Below are 18,883 nucleotides of genomic sequence, written 5' to 3' on the forward strand. Positions count from 1 at the left end.
GCTATAGGCAATGAGGCCCTGCTGTCTGCAAGACTATTAAAGCCATCTGCACACCACGGCATGCCATGGCAGGGGCCCCAAGACATGTTCCCAAGGGCATCAGGGTAGCTGGGCCACCAAGGGGTCAATAGGACCAAGATCTGAACCAAGAAGTTCCAAGGCTGAGGCCAGCAGACCCAAGGGAGGAAGCAGCAGAGCAAGCTTTGTGGTGATGTTGGGCAGGCTCGCTGGTGTGCTCCATTTGGTGAGCGACCAGCAGGAGGGTGCTGTCACCAGCTCGTGTCACAGCCTGCCATCTGGTGCCCCCAGCTTCCACTCAGCAGCCCTGGCTCAGAGACCCCAAAGCCCTCCTGCTGTGGAAGGCCCCATGAGGTCGTAGCATGCGGGGTCACGTTGCCTGGGGTCCTTGTAAAGATGAGAAAGCAGTGAGGTGCTCTACGATGATGCTTGGCAGAGCCGCGGGCCCAACACCAGGTCTCAGCTGGGCAAAGCCAGAGAGCCCATGGGGCTGGAAGGCCAGGCTGACCCCGGCCCCATGGACTCTCCTGGCGAGCAAACCTGGCGGCCTTGTTTCTTCCCTTTTCGTTGTCGGGAGTTTTAAAAATGGATTCTGCTCTGCAGCCCTGCAGAATGGTCCCTCAGGAGTGCCAGAGAGACAGGCTGGCACCATGGAGCCAAGACAGCCCCGGGAAGCTGCCACCCCACTCTGAACGTCCTAGCGCCCACCATCACCCGAGCTGCACAGCCTCTCCGCGGCACATCATCCCCACCGCCCCAGGAGGAGATGCATGTGTTCCCCATAGGCAGCTCCTGCAACTCGAATAGCACTCGCAGAGCTGATGTACTGCCATCCATCGCAGCCACCCACGCTACCGCAACCCCACAGAAGCCATGTGAGACGCATAAACCACACAGACACCTTCCGAGCCGGCACATTCCGTACAGACACGTACCGAGACGCACAGATCCCTTAGCCCACACTGCAGACGTCATCAGCCCCCACAGCCCCACTGCCAGCCCGCGGGCCCCCAGGCACAGCACAGCACACGTCCCACGCCACCGCCAAGCGAGGGCCCCGCGAGCGTGGGGACGATGCCAGAACTGGTCGAGGATGGAGGGGGTGCATGGAAAAGGTCACCTTTTCAATGAGAGATCAGCCATCCCAAAACCAAGTGCTTTTTGGCTGACACAGGACCTAGTTTTTGGCCCCGAACAACCATCCGTAGGCCAAAGACAACTATTTTTTTCTAAAGGAAAGTTGACATTTTCTACAGCAAGATTACGTTTAGCTGGAATCCTCATTTTTAATTGAAAAACAAAAAAAAAAAAAAAAAGAAAAAAAAATAAGAGAGAAACCCCGAATTCTTCCAGAACATCTCCCACCAGCCAGGGTCTGCCATGACAGCCCAGATTAGGTGGAAGTCATTTTTACAGACATGCTGATTTCTTGTCTATATTTTCTTCCTGGTGTCATTTAAAGTTTTTGGTGCCTTCACTTCACTTCCATACCTTAACATGTTTGAGTCTCTTCTGCAGTTAATATTAATTAATTTCTTGGCTTTATAATGTTTGGTTTGGGGATAATTGCACCATCCCTGTAACATCATTTACCCTAAATTACTGATATGTGCTTCTAGCATTACTTCTACTTTAACATAGTTTTGATATGACGATTTTCTTGCTTTTCTTTTTTTTTTTTTGCCTTTTTCTTTTTTTTTCCTTTTTTTTTTTTTTTCCTTTTTTAATATTAAAAGCTGCATGCATTAACTTTACAAAAAAAAAAAACAAAAAACAAAAAGTAAACGCGAATGTTACCGTGTGACAACGCTGTGCTTGGAGGAGATGTGCTTTCAACCCAAAGCCCCGCTCTGTATCGCAGTTCTCCTGCCAGGCTCCCCAGGTTGCTTGGTGACGTCAGGGTCCCCCAGAGCTGTGCAGAGAGGGCAGAGCACCCCGTCCCATCTCACCCTGCTGGGCCCCCCCTTGCTGCCCCATGTCCACGTGCACTGAGGCACACACATCTGCACCCACACTGCTTTTTTCCTGGTTGCGTCAGGGTGTTGAACAAAGGACCTTTTCTTCTGCCTGTACGGTTTTTTATCCGGAGCTCTTCCTCCGGCAGAAGCTGGCATCGTCTCTTATGGGTGCCCGCCCTGCCTCTCCCCTCTCCAAGCCTTTTCCTCCTGGTGGGGCTCCAGCCCCATCCCATCAGCTTTGCTATGGCAGCTGAGGTTTTGGCTGTACTCCTTTAGAAGAGGTGTGGTTTTGGCAGACAGGCAGAATGCCACAGAAAACTCCTCAGGGTGACAGAGCAGAATGGCAGAGCAGCACCTCCAGGGGGTAGCCAAGGTGTTGTCACTTGGCAGAGCAACAAGGGATTTCTTAGTCTCCATTTTGATAGCTGTTGGTGCCCTGTGTGGATGAGCCATCCCAAGAGATGTTCCTCACCACGTGCACCTCGAGGATGGCACCGTGTTGGCTTCGGTCCCCACCCCAGCAGCTCCCCACTCGGGTCCTTGTGAAGCACTAAACAAAACAGGGGTACCCCAAACAGCCCACGCTGTGCTCAAGGGGCCACCAGACCTCCCCACACAGGGTAGCCACAGTGCCAGAGCCACCAGCAGAGGCAGAGGGGCCGTGGTTGCTGCCAACAAACACAGGATGCATTATGTCCTGTGAAATCCTTATAAAGACCAAGGAACCCTTGGGAACCCAGCACACCAGCAGCCCTCCTAGTGGTGAACGTCCATGGAGAGGGCTCACACAGCAGCACATGAGACCCACCACTTCCTCCTGTCCTGGAATCATGTTAGGTCCCCAGAGCAGCATAAAGGAGAAGTCAGTGTCACCGCTCTGCATTGGTGCCACCCACTCACTCAGGGCTTGGAGCAGCTAGGAGAAGGAGAGGAAGGACTATGAAGGAGGCAGGGAGGAATCAGCTGCCAGTTTGAAAGCCTCTGTCTGGGGAGGAAGGCTTTTTTTTCCTTTTTTTCTTTTTATTGCTGTTGGAGGGGTGTTTTTGCTCTCCCTGCTGGTGGGGATGCAGATGGGGAGGTCTCTCCCAGGGGAGCTGGCTGAGCACCCCACTGCAAGGAGTGCAGAACCCCAAATCCAGGCCACATCTCCTGCACAGGCTGCACTTTCACCTTAGCAAGCGGCGCTACAGCTTGTCGCCAATCAACCACACAGCACAGCTCCTCACCTGCATAGAAGGGTAGGCACAGCAGAGGCACTTAGGCAAGGAGGTGCACTGCCCTGGCCTCAAAGCACAGCTTGAGCTGCCACCAGCCATGCCCTGCAGCCACACGCTCAGCTGTGGGCTGGACTGGCAGGTCACAGCTTTTTCTTGTGGCAGTCCCTAAGTGGAGGTGAGCTGGCTCCACAGGTGCCAGGCACCACGCCATGCCCCAGTGTCCTCCCCATCTGGCCATAGAGTGCATGGAGAACGTCTGCAAGGACCTCTGCACAAGGCTGGAATGTGGTGGGCAGGGGACCTCAGCCACGAGCAGATGCGGGGCCATTGCATCACCCCCAGAGATATCCCGTAGGGACACAGGAGGTGCGAGGAGATGCAGGGGCGAGTGCCAGAACTGCCTAACACTCCTCTCTCTCTGTCTGTGTATTTGTGTGTTGCAGCAATACCATCCCACTGACATCACCGGCCAGCTCAACCTCTCTGACCCCTCCGTCAGCACTGTGGTGTGACCTTCTCCCCGAGGACCATCAGTCCTTGCCCGGTACAGCAGGAAGGCACAGCCAGGACTGCCTCTCAAGGGACACTGATGGGTTCTTCAGGGTGAGATGGGAGTAAAGCATCCTTCATCCATACACGGTGACTTCATTGTATATCTCCCTCCCTCCCTCGGCCTGCTGCCATACTCACACCCCAAAATGCACAGCAGAACCAGGACAGGGTTTGGACTTCACTGTACAGAGATAACCGCTCCCAACCAGTGCTGTTGTTGATCAGTATTGCCGCTGACTGGCTGCGTGCGAGGGGAAAGGACTTGGAAGGCACGTGGTGCCTGCTGTCCCACGGTGACAGGGAAGAGCTGGTGTTGGGCTGCAGCCACGTGCTTGGCTTTGCAGGCTCTGGGTTCTCTCAGATCCCAGAGATGTTCTCATGGAGCAGCTGGGGACTGCTGCCATGCGGTGATCTGCCACCCACACAGCAGGGCTGGGAGATGTGCATGCTTCTCGTGGCCAGGGGATGGGTGCATTTCTCTCCATCAGCCCCTGCTCAGTGCCCATGGTACAACCACATGTGATGCTCTGGAGCTCCCAGCCAAGATCCTGGCTTCCCATATCTGCACACAAGGCATCCCCAGGGCCTGGCTGTGGCCAGCACGTAACTCTCACACTGTAGCTGACCTGACCAGGAGACAAACAAGGCAAACTGAGTGCCAGCTCAGCAGAGGGCGACTAAACGAGACTGCTCAGAGCTACCCCACCCCATGCCCCAGGCTCCTACAGGTGGGTGCATCAAGCGGCCATGGGCTCTCCAGCACCCAGGAAACACTATCCAGGTTGGGGATGAGTGCCTGCAGAGTGTGCATGAGCAGCGAGGGCAGAAAACCCACCTGCAAGATGGTACCAGCCCCCATGGCGAGAACCACCTCCTCCTTGCCCCAGCCAAGCAGTTGTGGCAGACGGGGCTGGCAAGATTTTCAGATGGCAGCTGGGGTCTGTGAGCATCATCCCACTGACTGCAGTGGCTCCATCAAGTTCATCTCACTCCAGCTGAGAAATCAGGCCCATTTGACTTTATACGTCAGTGTAACATTGATACCAAGTTTTTGCAAGAGCTCAGTAAAGTCTAGACTGGATTGTGGAGTGGTTTATTGCTGCGCCGTGTGCCTCTGTCTGTTTCTGCCTCCCGGCAGAGCTGGCAAGAAGCCCTGTGCTGAATCAGGGCCTCACCCAGCACTGCTTCAGGGCTCATGGCAAAAGGGTGGGGGGACAGGGAGGGATGGAGCAGGGAGAGGGCCAGGAGCTGCAGGAAGGACTGGGAGGAGTGAGGCGTCCCTACTCTGGGATGCCAGTATGGATGGAGATTGTAGGGACAAATCCAGGCTGAAGCCAACACCAGCACCACGCAAGCTGGCTTGCACCCACCTCCATCCAGATGGAATCTGGGTTGAGGCCACTGGGAGAGGTGGAGCTGAAGGCACCAAAAGACACAAGGAGGTAAATGGGGTGCACTGAAATGCAGGCACAGGGGCAAGAGAGGGTGAGCTGGAGGAAAAGGATCAGCAAAAGGCCCCCTCAGCCCCCAGTGGCCCTGACTCAGTGACCCCCCCTGCTGATGGGTCTCTTCCAGGTTTGGGGTTCCTTGCGTAGATGCTGGTAAACAACCACGATGGAGCCTATGAAGGTGCAACAGAAGATGCTGGCCAGGAAGGAGAAGGGCCCGATGAGCAGGAAGGCAGTGTAGTGCTCGGCCGACAGCGGGACCTTCTGACACTGCTTGAAGGAATCGTTCCCAAAGGCCATGATCGGGTACGTGCTCAGCGACTCTGGGAACATGCACAGGAGAGAACTCCTCTCTGGAAGAGAGAAGTGGTGGTATTGGGCACATGAGGCTGCTGGGACAAGGCAGGTGGGACAGCAGGACTGTGTGGGACACAGGGGAACAGGGCAGGAGGATGGACTGCAGGGCCAGGCTGGTCAAAGTGGCACAGAACAGGGCTCAAAGAAGGGAAGTGGGAAGGGTCCCATACTCATCCTAAACCCTGGGGAGTGGGATGGGATGGGGAGGTGGGCACAGAACTGGGCAGGATGGGTCAGGCAGGTTGGGGAATGGTTTCCTGGAGGCAGCAGTGAGCAGGCAGTCTGGGGATGGCACAGAAAGCTGCACCAGTGGAGGTGGATGGGAAGGAGTGGGAGGAGAGACCTCACCAGCAGGTCAGACCCAGACTTGTGAAAGTGATAGGGAAGAGGCTAAAAGCCTTGATCAAGCCAAGTGTGATGCCCACCCCATTGTCCACCCTTGCCCTCCCTCTGGCAGGACTACAGGGGTAAGTGCTGGGTGCCAATGCCCACTCCAGCACTCTGGGCAGTCCCTGCTGGTGAACAAGGAGCAGCCACCAGGATCCAGATCTGAGGACAAATCCACCCAAATGGGGCTGGCTCTTGGGAATCTTGCAGCTCCCCCATGAGCCCCAAACCCTGCACCTACAGCTTGGCAGCTGATGGGGGAGCCCAGCAAGGATAGAGCAGGTGGGGGTGTGGGGACACATTCCCCTGGGCACTCACCTGGCACTTTCTCCCTGTTGTGTCCCAGCCAGCGCCAGAGGGGCAGGATGCTGCAGGAGCACATCCAGGGGTTCCCATTCAGGAAGATCTCTTGGAGCTGGGGCAAGGCACGCGGCACCCCTGCCTCCAGCACCTCCAGCCTGTTGTAGCCTAAGTTGAGTATAGACAGGCTGGTGAGGGGCAGGAAGGTCTCAGGGCTCAGCACAGACAGGTAGTTATCACTGAGGTCCAGCTCCTGCAGCGCCTCGAGCCCCAGCAGCGCCTGCCGGTGGATCTTCTCCAAGCGGTTATGGGTCAGGCTGAGCCGCAGCAGCAGCGGCAGGGAGGAGAAAGCACGGGCCCCGAGCTCGACGATGAGGTTGTAGCCGAGCCAGAGGGTGCTTGTATTGGTGGGCAGGAACGGCGGCACCTCGTGCAGGGCACGCTGGCGGCAGTCCACCTCCCCTACCCAGCAATAGCAGGTGTGGGGACACGCCGGAGCAGGCAGCGGGCACAGGAGGAGGAGCACAGCCAGCAGGATGCTGGGACCCCTCCATCTGCCCATGGCTGCCCACCCGCGCGGTGAGGGCTCCCTGGTCCCTGGCATCGGGGTTGCCCCGGGGCAGGATGCCTGGCACCCCTCACCTTGCTCAGCCACGCGTCCCTGCCTGGCACCTTTGGGTGCAGTGAGCAGCTGGATGTGCCCGGCTCCCGATAGCTGCATGCATCCCCCACTGCACGCTGTGCTCTCCTCGGGGTGGAGCTGCACTTTTCTTAGCAAATATTTTTGCAGTGATGCTTGCCCTGGCAAGGTGCGGCCGTGCCCTCACCCCTCCCCTTGCCAGGCACTGCTCCAGCCAGGTAAGCAGCCAGATCTGTGCTGTCCATGGTTAACAGCTTGTGTGCACTGCAGGCTGGGGAGGGGGAAAATTGATCTTCCTGACTCCGTCCTGCACACAGGATGCACAGAGGACCCAGGGCAATTTACCTGGCAAGGGTGGGACAAAGCATCAATCATATCAGCAGAGGACCTGCCAGATGTCCCCACTGGGCAGCCTTTGGCTGGGCTCTGCTTCCCCTGGCAGGGGACTGGCAGTTGGGGTAGGGTGAGGAGAGCTGGGATGTGACTTCCACCTGTGTTGGCACAAAGGAGGTAGCTGTGCCAAGCTGCTGCCACTTGGAACATGTTCATCCTGGCCTCGGCATGGCAGTGCTGGCACCGGAGGGCTCAAAGTCTGCCCCCACCCTGTTTATACCTACTCTGGTTTCAAAGCCCCACAGCAGGTGCCAGAGGAGGGAGGTTCTAGTTCCCCATGCCTCAGTTCCTGTCAAGGACCCAGGGAACCCCAGGGAACTACGGGATCTTCTGCCATCCATCTCAGCAATGGATTGGAGGTATCCTCATGGCTTCTTTGGCATTGGAGAGCCAGGGGACCTCCTGCCAACCCTGCAGAACCTGCATCCCCAGCCAGATTCAGGATGTTCCCAGATCCGGGGCAGGAGCAGCAGGCAGACCGGTTTATTAATAGCCTCAAGAGGAGCTTTGGTTTGTTTATCTACCCTGCAGCAAACTCAGTGTGCTGCATTAATCCCCATCTGGAAATAATTCAGAGGAATCTTCCAGCCCAGCCCAGCCCGGTTAGGGCACAGCCACGCTCCACAGGTCCCTGCAGCACCCACTCATGTGCAGCACCCTGGGATGGATGCAGATGTGAGTTTTCAGGGATGCAGTGCACTCAGGGGTGCATTGCCCAATGCACTAAGGAGTGAAAATCATCAAGAAAAAGATTAAGAGGTTGTTTCCAGCTTTTGTGCTCAAAGACCCCATTGAAGATACAAAGCATTTCAGAGCTCTCCTCCCACTGCCACTCAGCAGCACACCTCACTGACAAGTGGCAAAACACATCTCCAGCAGCGGGTCTTGCACCCCAGCAGCACCACCACCATCCCTTCACTATCCCTGTAAGCCCCCTGCAGGACACCAGGTTCCCAGCACCAACAGCAGCGTGGCCCTTTGTGTCCCTCTCACTGACTCCTTCTCTGGACAGGGAACACGGCATCTGCAAGTCCCCATTCCCAGCCAGGGCTGCACCTCATGGCAGTGCCTCCTTCAGAGATTTTGAGCTCCACAGCCCAGCCCCAGGGCCAGCACCAGGTGTGGCTCTGAGCATCCCTGTGCTACAGCAGTGCTGGGGCCGTGCTGGCTGGCAGTGGTCTTGAAGGCACTGTACAAAGGGATTGAAATGGGGTGCCCAGCCAAAACCATTCCCAAAATGAAGTGATGAAGATGCAGATGCCTGGACTCCGCTGGGCACAGCTCTGGGCTCCAACTCTCCTATGACAGGTGACACCAAGTGGCAGAATTGTGAATGTGCTGTGCTCACTGTGGGTGCTGTGCATAGTGAGGGCATTGGAGTCTTGCAGCTGCAGTCCTGGCACCTGGTGCAGAGCAAAGCTGAGCACCGAGACTGCCTATGTGGCATCGTAGTGCCCGGCATTCAGATGTTGCAAGAGCTCATCAGCCACATGGAAATGGAAGCAGGAACTGGTCCGGCCAACCCTCCCCAGGAGCTACATCAGCATCACCCTGGTGCACTTGCCCTGGGTTAGCATGAAGATAAACATCAAATACGACCAAGATGTGCAGCTCAGGAGGCGTTTAATGGACATAGGGACATGTGTGGGACACTCCCTGGAGCATCCCTGAGTCACTGTGCTGTGCCAGGCTCCCACGCCCCCTGTCCTGGTGAAGGTGTCCCCATTATAGAGCTGCATGCACAGAGAAGCTGTGACGCCAGGCCCAGGGGCATCTGTGATGGCTGTAGCAGGTTTGGAGCTGTCAGAGGGGTCAGTTGGCAGGATGAAGGATGGGATCACGCTCATCCCCTCCTGCTGCAGCCCAAATCCCAGCAGGATGGGAAACAGACCATGGACAAGCTGGAGCCTTTCCTAAGCCACCAGAACAACCCCACCACTGCCATCCTCAGTGAGCCTGGGGCACGGCATGGGGATTCCCACAGTGTGACCCAGACAGCACCCCAGGAGCTCAGTGTGGGGGCACAGGATGCTGTGCTTCACTCCACCAAACCCTGCTGTCCTCATGTCCCCACGCTCAGCTCTCAAATGCTGCCGTCACCCCACAGCAGACACACGGCCGGCAGCAGCCACGGTGCGGGAACGGTGCCCGGGGCACTGTGTCTTGGCACAGCCCCAGCGGCTGCTGTGTGACCGGAGGCTCCTTGCACAAACCCTTGGTGGCCACGTCCTGCAGGGAGCGTGTGGCCGCCCGGGGATGCTCCTTGTCAGCCTTGACCAGGAGGAAAGTGGCCAGGTCAAGGTCGAGCATGGTGACACCGCCTCGTGGTGTGGGCGTATTTTGGCGGCACTGTGGGCAGGGGATCCAGCGCTGCTCGTTGGCGACGGTGTCCAGGCGCTTGAGGCAGGTCTGGCAGAACGTATGGCCGCAGTAGAGCCGGCGTGGCAGCCGGACACACGGGTCATACGAGGAGTAGCAGATGATGCACTCAAGCTTCTGGCTGCCCCGGCTCAGGGTGCGCGTGTGAGCCTCGGCGCTTGGCCCCCTGTCCTCTGCACAGGGGCTGCCACCAGCCTGGGACATGCTGGGAGAGGGGATGAAAATGTGTCAGTCCTAAAGCTGGGGAAAAGGCATCAGCATGTAGGTGAACTGCAGGAAGCAGCTCCATGCAGTTGGAGTGACTGTAGGTCCCTGGGGCTACTGGGGCCCTGCCCTATGGTGGGCTCTGGGGTGCCCACATGTGTGGGGCTGTGCTATCCCTGTGCCACCCTGTGTCCCCGCTGTGAGCTGTGCTGAATGCCCCTTCCCTCCCAAAGGGTCTGAGGGTGGACAGATCCCAGTTGCCTGCATGGGGCTATGGGTCAGTGGGCACCATGGAGTGGGGAGGAGGTGGGAGCTGTGTACTGATGGCCAAGCCATGCCACAGCCCTGCTCCATGCCAGCCCTGGAGCACTGTGCCATGGATACCAGCACCAGGGAACATGCAGGTTGACGGGGAGGAACCTGGGGGTCCAACATCATCTCAACACATTTGCAACCCTCTCCCAGAGACCACCAGGATCCCACTTCCTCTCTAAAGAGGCATTTTGATCCACGTGGGCACCCCTTCTTCCCCCATTCCTGTCCCCCATCCCTACCTGGATGCTCTCCTCCCCAGGTCCTCAGGGGAGGTGGTAGAGGGGCTGCACCACCCCGGGGGGCTGTGGCCGTCCTGGGAGCAGCATTGGGTCTGGCAGCCACGGGCGGCTGTGTGGTGTGAAGGAGCTCACCTTTCAGGGGCAGACGAGTATCAGATCTGCTCCTGGAAGCCAAGCCTGGGAGATTGGGTTACAAGCACCCAGATAACAAAACCCTCTGAAATCTAAGCCCTGCCTCTATTCCTGGGAGCATTTATTAGCCACCTGCTCTACCTCATTAGCAGGAGTAACTGCCCCTGTGAGAACAGGCGGAAACACTGAGGGACATAGGCTGTGCCTGAGCAGCAGCAGAGTCTTCCCCATCCTCATGCACATCTGGGCAGATGTCAGCCAGCAGAAGTCCCATTGCCCTGCGGATGCTCTGGGACATGCATGGGACAGCTGTCACCAAAGGGTGAGGACAACAAGGGCTGGGCTTGGGGGGCTGGGTCTGCTACAGGGAGCACCACGGCTTCTGCTTGGCGTGTGGGTTCCATGTGCAGGGCAGTACAGGGAGACAGTGCCTGTGCAGCGCCTGGAGGTGATGGCTGCGAGAGGAAGGTCAGCAGGGGGGTGAGGAGGACTGAATTGGGCAGGAACTGGCAGAGGAGTGGGGAAGGAGTGTGGCACCTGAGCTGTGCTGGGTGTCCAGTGTCCTTGCTGACCGTGGAGGGGCAGGTGGCCCAGCACAGCTCTGCTGGTGGCAGCAGCTCAGAGATGCTCAGCGTTGGCCAGGAGCAGGGGGACGCTGGCAGGCCGGCTCCCTGGAAAAGCCACTGAAGCCCCATCCATGCCCTGCTGCCCTGTCCCTGCTCTTGCATCTGGGGCTGCCAGCTTCGGTGTCAGAGTCCTCTGCTCTTCTGGGAATTATGCTCATCATCAGACCTGGTGGGGAGACCCTGGTCCCTCGGGGACACCTGCCAGGTCCGTGCCGGTGCCTGGCCCAGGGGTAGCGGCAGCCACTGTCCCACAGCCCCTGCACCGCACCGGGGCCAACAGCGGTGTCACAGTCGGGCAGGAGAGCGGAGGAATTGAAGAGGCGAATCCGGGATCCCGAAGAGCACAGCCAGGAACCCGCAGCACTTCTGCCTGCGGGCAGGAGAGGGCAGCAGGCAGCAATGCAGGCAGGAATGGGTTCCTAACCCGTACCCACGCTGCCATAGCTGCAAGTGCCGGGGTGGGGCGAATAGAGGAGGGTGGTTAAGAGAGCTGGAGACCGAGAACTTCATGGGGCTCTGAAGGAGAGCCCGACTCTGACCCCCGTGCTCGGGAGCAGGACAGCACCGCAGCTTTGGGGTCGGAGCGGCCGTATCCTGACGTGTCACCAGCAGCACCCACTGGATGGGCTCCCACTGCCGGGACCGGCTGGGGGGTGGCACCCCCATGCTGGCAGCCAGGGCAGCGCTGGGTGTACAGATGGGCGATGGGTCATTCAACACCCATCTGCCTGGGGACGGCTGGGCACCCGGCAGCGTGGGGATGTCCTGCATGTCCCAAAGCTGGCAAGGAGAGCTGGCTCAGGGGGATCCCTTCAGTAAGTGCCTGCACAGAGGGGCTGTGGAGTCTCTGAAGCCACCCGGTCATGGTGCTGGGCATGCTGCCTGAAACCAGCTCAGCTCTGTGTGCCCTGCAGAGACACCCAAACCCGGGCACAGGGCAATGAGCAGCAACCAGTGGGTGGGAAAAGCAATCTGTTCCCAGCACTCAGCCACAAACTGTCCCCGGGAGCCGTGGGGACCTTTGGCACTGCAGAACAGGGAGAGGCCCCATCTGCAGAGTGCAAAGGTCTGGTGCAGATGAGCCAGAGCTGCACATCACCACCCACACCGCACCCAAATGGGACAGCAGCACCCTCCCTGCACCCAGCACCCTGCCAACACCCACCTCTATAGAGAAGTGCCCCTATTCCAAAGCACAGAGCACAAGAAATAAGTAAGAGGAGTTGGGAACCGTGGTGCAGTTGGAAAACTGTGACCTTATTGCTGTCATGGAAACATGGTGGGATGGTTCGCATCACTGGAATGCCACCGTTGAGGGCTATAAGCCTTTGTAAAGGGATAGGAGAGGTGGGAGGAGTGAGGGAGTTGCCCTCTGTGTTAAAAAGTGGATAGACCGCAAGGAGCTGCCTCTGAGAAACAGACAGGAACAGGTGGAGAGTGTGTGGGTTAAGATTAGGGATGGGATGAGTAAAGGACAGCTGGTGGTCAGGGGCTGCTGCAGGCCCTGTGATCATAGGGAACTTATTGCCTAAACTTTCTTGTTTCAGTAACAAGAAGTGCCATACTCACAGGCTCTCATCCTGATGGGGGATTTCAACCACAAGGATCTCTGCTGAGAAAACAACACAGCAAGCTGTAAGCGATCCAGGGGACTCCTGGAATCCTTTGATGATAACTTGGACAGAAAGACCAGAGGTGAAGCATTGCTGGACCTGGTGCTCACCAACACGGAGATCACTGAAGACACAAAGATGGGAGGCAGCCTGGGCTGCAGCGGCCATGACCTGATTGACTTCATGATCTTAAGGAATGTGGGCCTGGCAAAAAATGGGGTCAGGACCCTGAAATTCAGGAGGGCCAACTTCAGGCTGTGTAAGGAGCTGTTGGATGAGATCTCCTGGGAAGAAGCCTATGATTCTATGATTCTATGTTGTATGTTTCTATGATTCTATGGAATTTATGATCCCATGAACTCAGGCAGCACCCATTGGCCCCACTACCAGCATCACCCAAAGCCCCACATGGCCATCCCAGCGCCCATCCCCAAGCCCTGCTCTGCCCATCCCACTCCTCGCAGCCCTCCCTCTGCCTTCAGCTTAATCATTGCCCAGGGGCTGGCAGGCAGCGCCCTGCAGCCGTGTTTGTCATCAGCCCAAGGTTACCCGGAGCGAAGGGCAGCAGTTACACAGAGCTGCTGTGGGAGCCGGGCTCTGCCCCACGGCGCATCCCCACATGTCGGCACTGTGTGTCACCAGCACGCCACCGCCTCCACACTGCGGGTGGGCTCTGGGTAGGGAAGGGCTGACAGCCAGGACAGGGAGCCCACAAAGCAAACACGGGTGGGAGGGTCAGCTTGTTTCTGTGTCAGCGCTGCTTGTCTCCCTGTCAGCACTGCCAGTGGACAGACAAGAGCTCCTTGTGCAGGATGTGTGTGGAACCGCATCCCTGCCAGCATGGTCCTGCGAGAGGCAACACCCTCTGGCACCCATCAGCGTGGGATGTGGGCCAGGTGGAAGAGCCAGGCTGGCAGAAACCATCCAAGTCCTCTGCCTCTCTAGCTCCAGAGGTCTTGGGGTGATGGGAACAGAGGAGTAGTGGGAAACAAGGGGTAGTGGGAACCTGAGGGGTGGTGAGCTGCCAGTGCTGCATCCCAGGAGTAGCAGCCAGCCCAGGCAGTGCCATGAAGGTCCCCAGGCCCCAGCTGCCCCAGCCAGGACCCCAGCCCTTTCCCATTCCCCACAAAGCTGAATTCTCTCTTTCCAAGGGCCCAAATGACACACAGAGCCAGGCCAAGCACTGGGCAGCATCCCCATCCTGGCAGCAGCTGGCTGTGCTGGAAGCTGCCAGGTAGGGGGACACTGAAGGGGGGCTGGCACCAGTGAGATGGGGAGCTCAGCCAGCAGTGAGGGAGTTAAGGCTTGAGGAAAGGCGAGGACTGTGTGCCCCCCGCACTGCACTGCAGGGCCCAGCTGGAGAAGCAAGAAGTAACTTGAGGATCCCGGAAAAGCAAGGGCAGAGGGAAGAGGCGTACCTTGGCAGGGCAGGAGGTGGCTGTCATTTATTTGTGCTGCGCTGAAGTCATCCGCTCACACCCGCGCTTTTTCCAGGCCCCTGCCCCATCCCCACAGCCACCATGAGCGCTTACGCAGCTGCCCCAGGACAAGGGCTGGTTTGTTCCCCAGCCCAGACCTGAGTGCTGAGCTGCCTTGGTGTGCTGTAAGGAGGGCAGAGGGCCCCGCTCTCACTGCTCTCAGTGCTCAGCAGTGGCAGAGGGCTGAGGATGGTGCACTGGCAGCTTTGTATGGCACAGCAAAGAATCCTGGCACCCCAGTACTGCACTGTGCCAACACTGCTCCGGAGTGCTGCCAGCACTCAGCTGTGCTTTGTCTGTCTGTCTCTCCTGCCTCCTTCCCTCTGTCAGGCAGGCAGCACGGTAAGGAGAGGTGATACCCCCTGAGCTCATCAGTGCAGCACTCTGTGACACTGCATGGGGATGCTGCTGGGAGAGGGCAGGGTGTCCCAGAACCAGCCAGGAACTCATCCCTGACCCCTCTGCACTGGTCCCCAGACAGGGCAGAGTGGGAAGCTCAGCTCAGCACCATCCCCAGTGTGAGCAGTTCTCAGTGGCATCCACGTTGGCACACATTGTCCCCAGGGTCCCTTGGTCTCTGTTGGGTCAGCAGATCCATCCTTCTCCCCCACACTCCACTCTGTGCTCTCAGGATGCTGCAGGTTTCCATCACCGATGCATTTGACTGCACAGTTCATGGGTGAAAACCAGACAGTGTCACCTCCCAGCAGCCAGAGCAGGCGATGGGGCAGCAAACTGGGGTGCCCAGGCCAGGTGGCCACATCCCTGCACGTCCCACCTGTCCCCTTAGGAGACAACACAGCAGCACTTTCTGCAGCAGGGGCAGCACCTGCGGCAGCCGCTTCTCCCACCATCTTCGTGCCCATGGCCCTTGGGTGGCTTGTCCAGGGTGACAGTGTAGAAGGAGTTGGGTGATTCCCCATTGGGCATCTTCATGCTGGCATAGGGATTGTAAGGCCGGGACCAGGTCTTCTCTGTGGAAATGGGCTGCTTATCCCAGCTGCCTGCCTGCTCCTCTGTGCTGTACACGGGCACGACGGCGGGGTTGGCAATGACGGTGGGTGATGCAGGTTCATCCTCCAGGTAGCGAGTGATGAAGCTCTGCTGGAACTGGGACCGGGGGATGTTCACGCTGGCGTAGGGGTTCTCCAGGGTAACACCACGATCCATGTCCCCGTCTCTGCCTGATGGCAGCGCTCAGTCCCCACCACCTGCAAGGCAGGGAACCCATTAAGCCAGGGCACGGGGGGACCGTGGGGTAGGTACCTGCGGGGACAGTGGGGAGCAGAGTGCTCCCATCTCCCCGACAGCCCCACAGGAACCCAAAACCCGTCCGTATGGCCCTCAGAGCTGGGGGGCGGCGAGGGGGACACCTGGGCAGAGCCATGGGGGCAGGCAGGGTGCTGGGGCCAGGAGGGGGCAGGTGGGGCGGCTGCTTCGGGAGAGCAAGTCTGGGAGAACGGGGGGAGTTAGAAAAGAGGGAGGACAGACGGGGGAGGGAGGGCACAGGACGGGTGGGAAGAAAGGAAACGGGGCAGGGGGCCGGGGAGGGGGGCAGGCGGAGAAGGCGGGGCAGGGGGCTGCCGGTAACTCACCGAGCCCAGCGGCTCCGTCCGGCTGCGCGGCGCTTCTGCCCCGGGCTGCGCTTCCTCCTGCGGCGGCACAGCACAGCACAGCACAGCACAGCACAGCACGGACCGCCCCGGACCGCCCCGCCCGGCCCCTGGGCGCTGGGCACTGGCACGGGCAGCGGGCAGGGGCACCGCGCACCGCACCCTCCGCACCCCGCAGCTCCCTTCCACGCTCCTCCTGCTCCCAACCCCCTGAGCAACGTCTCCCGGAGGTCTCTTGCGCTCTGCCTGCCTGTGTCCCTCCCCAGTGCCAGGTCCCCACTGAGGTCCCTGTCCCTGTGGGTAGCGCGGTGAGAGTGGCACAAACCAAAAAGGCTGGATCAGAACTGTCTGCTGTAGAGAGACGGACACTGGGCAGGATACAGGCAGTTCTGTGGTGAGACCTTGGCTTCATATGAGCTGGTACCCACTGAACATTTTCCACAATGAGTTTGGGGGGCTTTAGCCTGTGCCTGCCCTCAGGGCATCTTTAGAGAGTGAAGCACACAGGGAGGGTGGATGAGAGGCACAGCTGGCGTGAAGCTGGGGACTTCTGGACCAAAGTGCTGCAAGAGGAGATGCTGATTTCCAATGCCCCGTGCGTCACCCGTGGGTCCTGAGTGGGCGTTTTGCTGCAGGCTGCAGGACTCTGGGCTGTGTTCCTATGGACTACATCCTCATGTTAGGTGCTTGGGGACGGATGTCCCATCCCCAGGTATGGGCACAGCTCCGTGGTTTCTTCTGTGTCAGTGGCCAAACACGCTGTGGGGTAGCACGGGGCCGCTGCAGGTCCCCCAGCTCCAGCCGCGTGCTGACCCCTCCGAGACCAGAACTACGTTTCCCACAGCACTTTGCAAAGCGAACTGCCCCCTCCTCCGGGTTCTGCGGGACAGAACTACGCTTCCCGGCTGGCCCCGCCGAGGGGAGCAGCGCGCAGAGCGCCGGGATCCACAGCGCCGGGTGAGTGGGGCTGGGGGGATCCGGGAGCGGCGGGACCGGATACGGAGCCCGGGGTGGGCTTTGGGAAAGCTGCGAGGTCGGGACTCTCCAGGGCTCCAGCAGAGCCCGCCCGGCTCCGTGCCTCAGTTTCCCCCCAGCGCGGGGACCGGGAGGCTGCCGGCACTGCGACACCCAGCGCTGGGTGGGAAGAACCCGCAGCTCCTGATGGCAACGCGGAGCTGACTCCTCATGGAAAGGCTCCTGCGCTTTTTGAGATATAGACTTAAAAGCCCACATCGCACCGTCCTGCCTGCCGTCCCGCTGCCCGCTGTGTCGCTGCTCGCACGGGCGGTGTCGCTGCGGGACCCGGCAGCTGCTGCCCTGCGCTCTGCCCCATCCATCGCCCCGCTCACCGCCACCTGCGGGGGTCCCCCTTTGCCCGTTCTCTCCCCAGGGGTCTCAAGAGCGAAGATCCCGTTGCTGGCGCTTCGGAGAGCGCTGCAGCCTCTGCGGTCAGCACAGCCTTCACCCGAAGTCCGCCCCCCCCGCCCCTTGTCCCTCCGTGGCATCTGGCAGCTCCGGGGGATGCTCTGGCCCAGCCCACGCTCTCCTGGATAATCTCGTTGCACGCAGCCTCCGGCGCCGGCTCGGCTCTTTGCAGCCTCCGGAAGCCATCTCAGCCCTGTCTGCTGCTCTCCTGCTCCAGACCTGGCGGCCTGCTGCTTCCCAGCCTCCATTTACCAATGGGTGATCTGGTCTTGTGCCAGCGCTGTCTTTAATCCCTGCAAGGATGCCCGACAAGATGAGGGCTTTACTCTGTCTGGGCAGGCTGGGGTGTAAATGGGAGGAAGTAGAGCTGATCTTGCTTTCTTCTGGCAGATGCTGAGAACCCGGTGGACGAGGAGGTGGAGGTTTTCACACGCTGAGAACCACAGGGTCATGCTGCTGGGGACAGACGGGGTGGCAGTGATGACCCCTCTCCATCCTGGGAACAATGGGGAGAGCCCTCATCCCAAAGCATCTCCATGGCAGAGGGACCCTATAAATGCCATGAGCACGAGGGGGGCTCTGCAGGTGGGCACCAGCCTTGACCCCGTGGGAAGCACATCACTCCTTTGGCCACCACGTCATTTCCTAGGAGGGCAATTCAGAGCAGAAAGCCTGGATCTGCCCTTGGCAGCATCCAAAAGCATCGCTCCTCCTCCTGTACCCAGAAATCATCCATCCTGTGGCAGCCACGAGGCAAAATCCTTCAGTGTCTGTCTGTCCAGCACTGTGCAAGGGACAGACACTGCCAGCTGGGAGCTGCAGCCGCACACCTGGCACTTACTTTGCACATATGGAAATTATGGGCAGGAGCTCCAAGCACCGGACCCGGCTGTGGTTTGGGACTGCTGTGATTTGGGACCAGACTTGCTGCAGCCGATGGTTGCTTAGGAACTGCACAATCACTGCAAGCAAACGGCCGAGGAGAAATAAGGCGTGTGATCACTGCAGAACTGCCTCATTTTCTGCAGCTGTTGGCAGAAAAAAAAAATGCAACTGAAAGGCAGGAACCAGCCCAGGTCCTGGGCAAGGTGCTGGAGAGGAGGCTTCTGTGGCCACAGCATGAGTGCACTGTTTCCATGCATCCATTCTCTGATGGACATGAGGGAGAAGAAGCCCCACTGGCAGAGGCAGCACGCAGGAATATGGGGCTGCACAAAAGCCCTAAGGAGCAGAGCTCTGGAGGGCTCCAGGCACTGTGCTCCCTGCAGGTCCTGGTGTCCCCAGTGCAGGCAGCGCCCAGCAGGTCTGTGGCACAGTGAGTGCTGCAGGGACAGAGCTGACCACAGCGGTGGGACATGCAGTACATGGCTGTGGGGACAGCAACCCACCCCGAGGCAGCCCCATCGGTTGCAGGATGCTGCTTGTTGTGTGCCAGCTCTCACACTGCAGCACGGCCCTGCGTGACCAACTCGGAGCTTATTTTCACAAACACCAAAACCTACAATGATCTCACAGGTCACCTCACCCCACCTGAGCCCTGAGAACCATCACAAACCCTCTGTCAACCCCAGAACACCACAGGCAGTCCC

General features: G+C 59.0%; 4 protein-coding genes across 21 annotated transcripts in view; 1 reads left to right on the forward strand and 3 right to left on the reverse strand.

Annotated features, from left to right (window-relative positions):
• Positions 1-4,826, forward strand: part of GRIN1 (glutamate ionotropic receptor NMDA type subunit 1) — a 29,103-nt gene extending 24,277 nt beyond the window's left edge. For 10 of the 17 annotated variants that reach the window (XR_014936338.1, XR_014936337.1, XM_085521575.1 and 7 more), the window contains one exon: positions 3,637-4,826. Coding sequence is in view for 13 of the 17 variants with exons in the window: in XM_085521575.1 (XP_085377701.1) it covers positions 3,637-3,705 (69 nt within the window). In the remaining 4 variants the exon portion in view is untranslated. Of the gene's footprint in view, positions 1-621; positions 1,823-3,636 lie in introns of those variants that run through there. The other 7 variants (XM_015878817.3, XM_085521574.1, XM_015878822.3 and 4 more) reach the window with 2 other exon arrangements.
• LRRC26 (leucine rich repeat containing 26) lies at positions 4,823-6,998 on the reverse strand. Of its 2 annotated transcripts, XM_085521599.1 has the most exons (3): positions 6,880-6,996; positions 6,256-6,699; positions 4,823-5,546 (listed from the first exon to the last, which is right to left on the reverse strand). In XM_085521599.1, exons 1-3 carry the CDS (start codon positions 6,956-6,958, stop codon positions 5,287-5,289), a joined length of 783 nt encoding a protein of 260 aa, XP_085377725.1. In that variant the 5' UTR covers positions 6,959-6,996; the 3' UTR covers positions 4,823-5,286. The 2 variants fall into 2 exon arrangements, with proteins under 2 accessions (XP_085377725.1, XP_015734317.2); XM_015878831.3 differs by having other exon boundaries at positions 6,256-6,998.
• Positions 6,999-9,255: 2,257 nt separating this feature from the next.
• RNF224 (ring finger protein 224) lies at positions 9,256-10,491 on the reverse strand. Its single transcript, XM_032448172.2, has 2 exons — positions 10,408-10,491; positions 9,256-9,854 (listed from the first exon to the last, which is right to left on the reverse strand). The coding sequence occupies exon 2, from the start codon at positions 9,851-9,853 to the stop codon at positions 9,347-9,349; it is 507 nt and encodes a 168-aa protein (XP_032304063.1). The 5' UTR covers position 9,854; positions 10,408-10,491; the 3' UTR covers positions 9,256-9,346.
• Positions 10,492-14,197: 3,706 nt separating this feature from the next.
• On the reverse strand, positions 14,198-15,983 carry LOC107321665 (uncharacterized). The gene is made up of 2 exons (XM_015878809.2): positions 15,852-15,983; positions 14,198-15,467 (listed from the first exon to the last, which is right to left on the reverse strand). Exon 2 carries the CDS (start codon positions 15,424-15,426, stop codon positions 15,043-15,045), a length of 384 nt encoding a protein of 127 aa, XP_015734295.2. The 5' UTR covers positions 15,427-15,467; positions 15,852-15,983; the 3' UTR covers positions 14,198-15,042.
• Between the last annotated feature and the right edge of the window lie 2,900 nt (positions 15,984-18,883).

The sequence above is a fragment of the Coturnix japonica genome, chromosome 21, assembly GCF_054131305.1.
Source record: "Coturnix japonica strain WE chromosome 21, WE-NBRP24, whole genome shotgun sequence".
NCBI classification, from domain to species: domain Eukaryota; kingdom Metazoa; phylum Chordata; class Aves; order Galliformes; family Phasianidae; genus Coturnix; species Coturnix japonica.

Excerpts from the sequence above, each read along its gene's own strand:
- LOC107321665 (XM_015878809.2), bottom strand. The coding sequence starts at position 15,426 with ATGGATCGTGGTGTTACCCTGGAGAACCCCTACGCCAGCGTGAACATC.
- LRRC26 (XM_015878831.3), bottom strand. The coding sequence starts at position 6,958 with ATGCAGCTATCGGGAGCCGGGCACATCCAGCTGCTCACTGCACCCAAA. Across the intron at positions 5,547-6,255 it reads CAACAGGGAGAAAGTGCCAG|AGAGGAGTTCTCTCCTGTGC; the intron begins GTGAGTGCCCAG and ends TCTCTCTTCCAG.
- RNF224 (XM_032448172.2), bottom strand. The coding sequence starts at position 9,853 with ATGTCCCAGGCTGGTGGCAGCCCCTGTGCAGAGGACAGGGGGCCAAGC.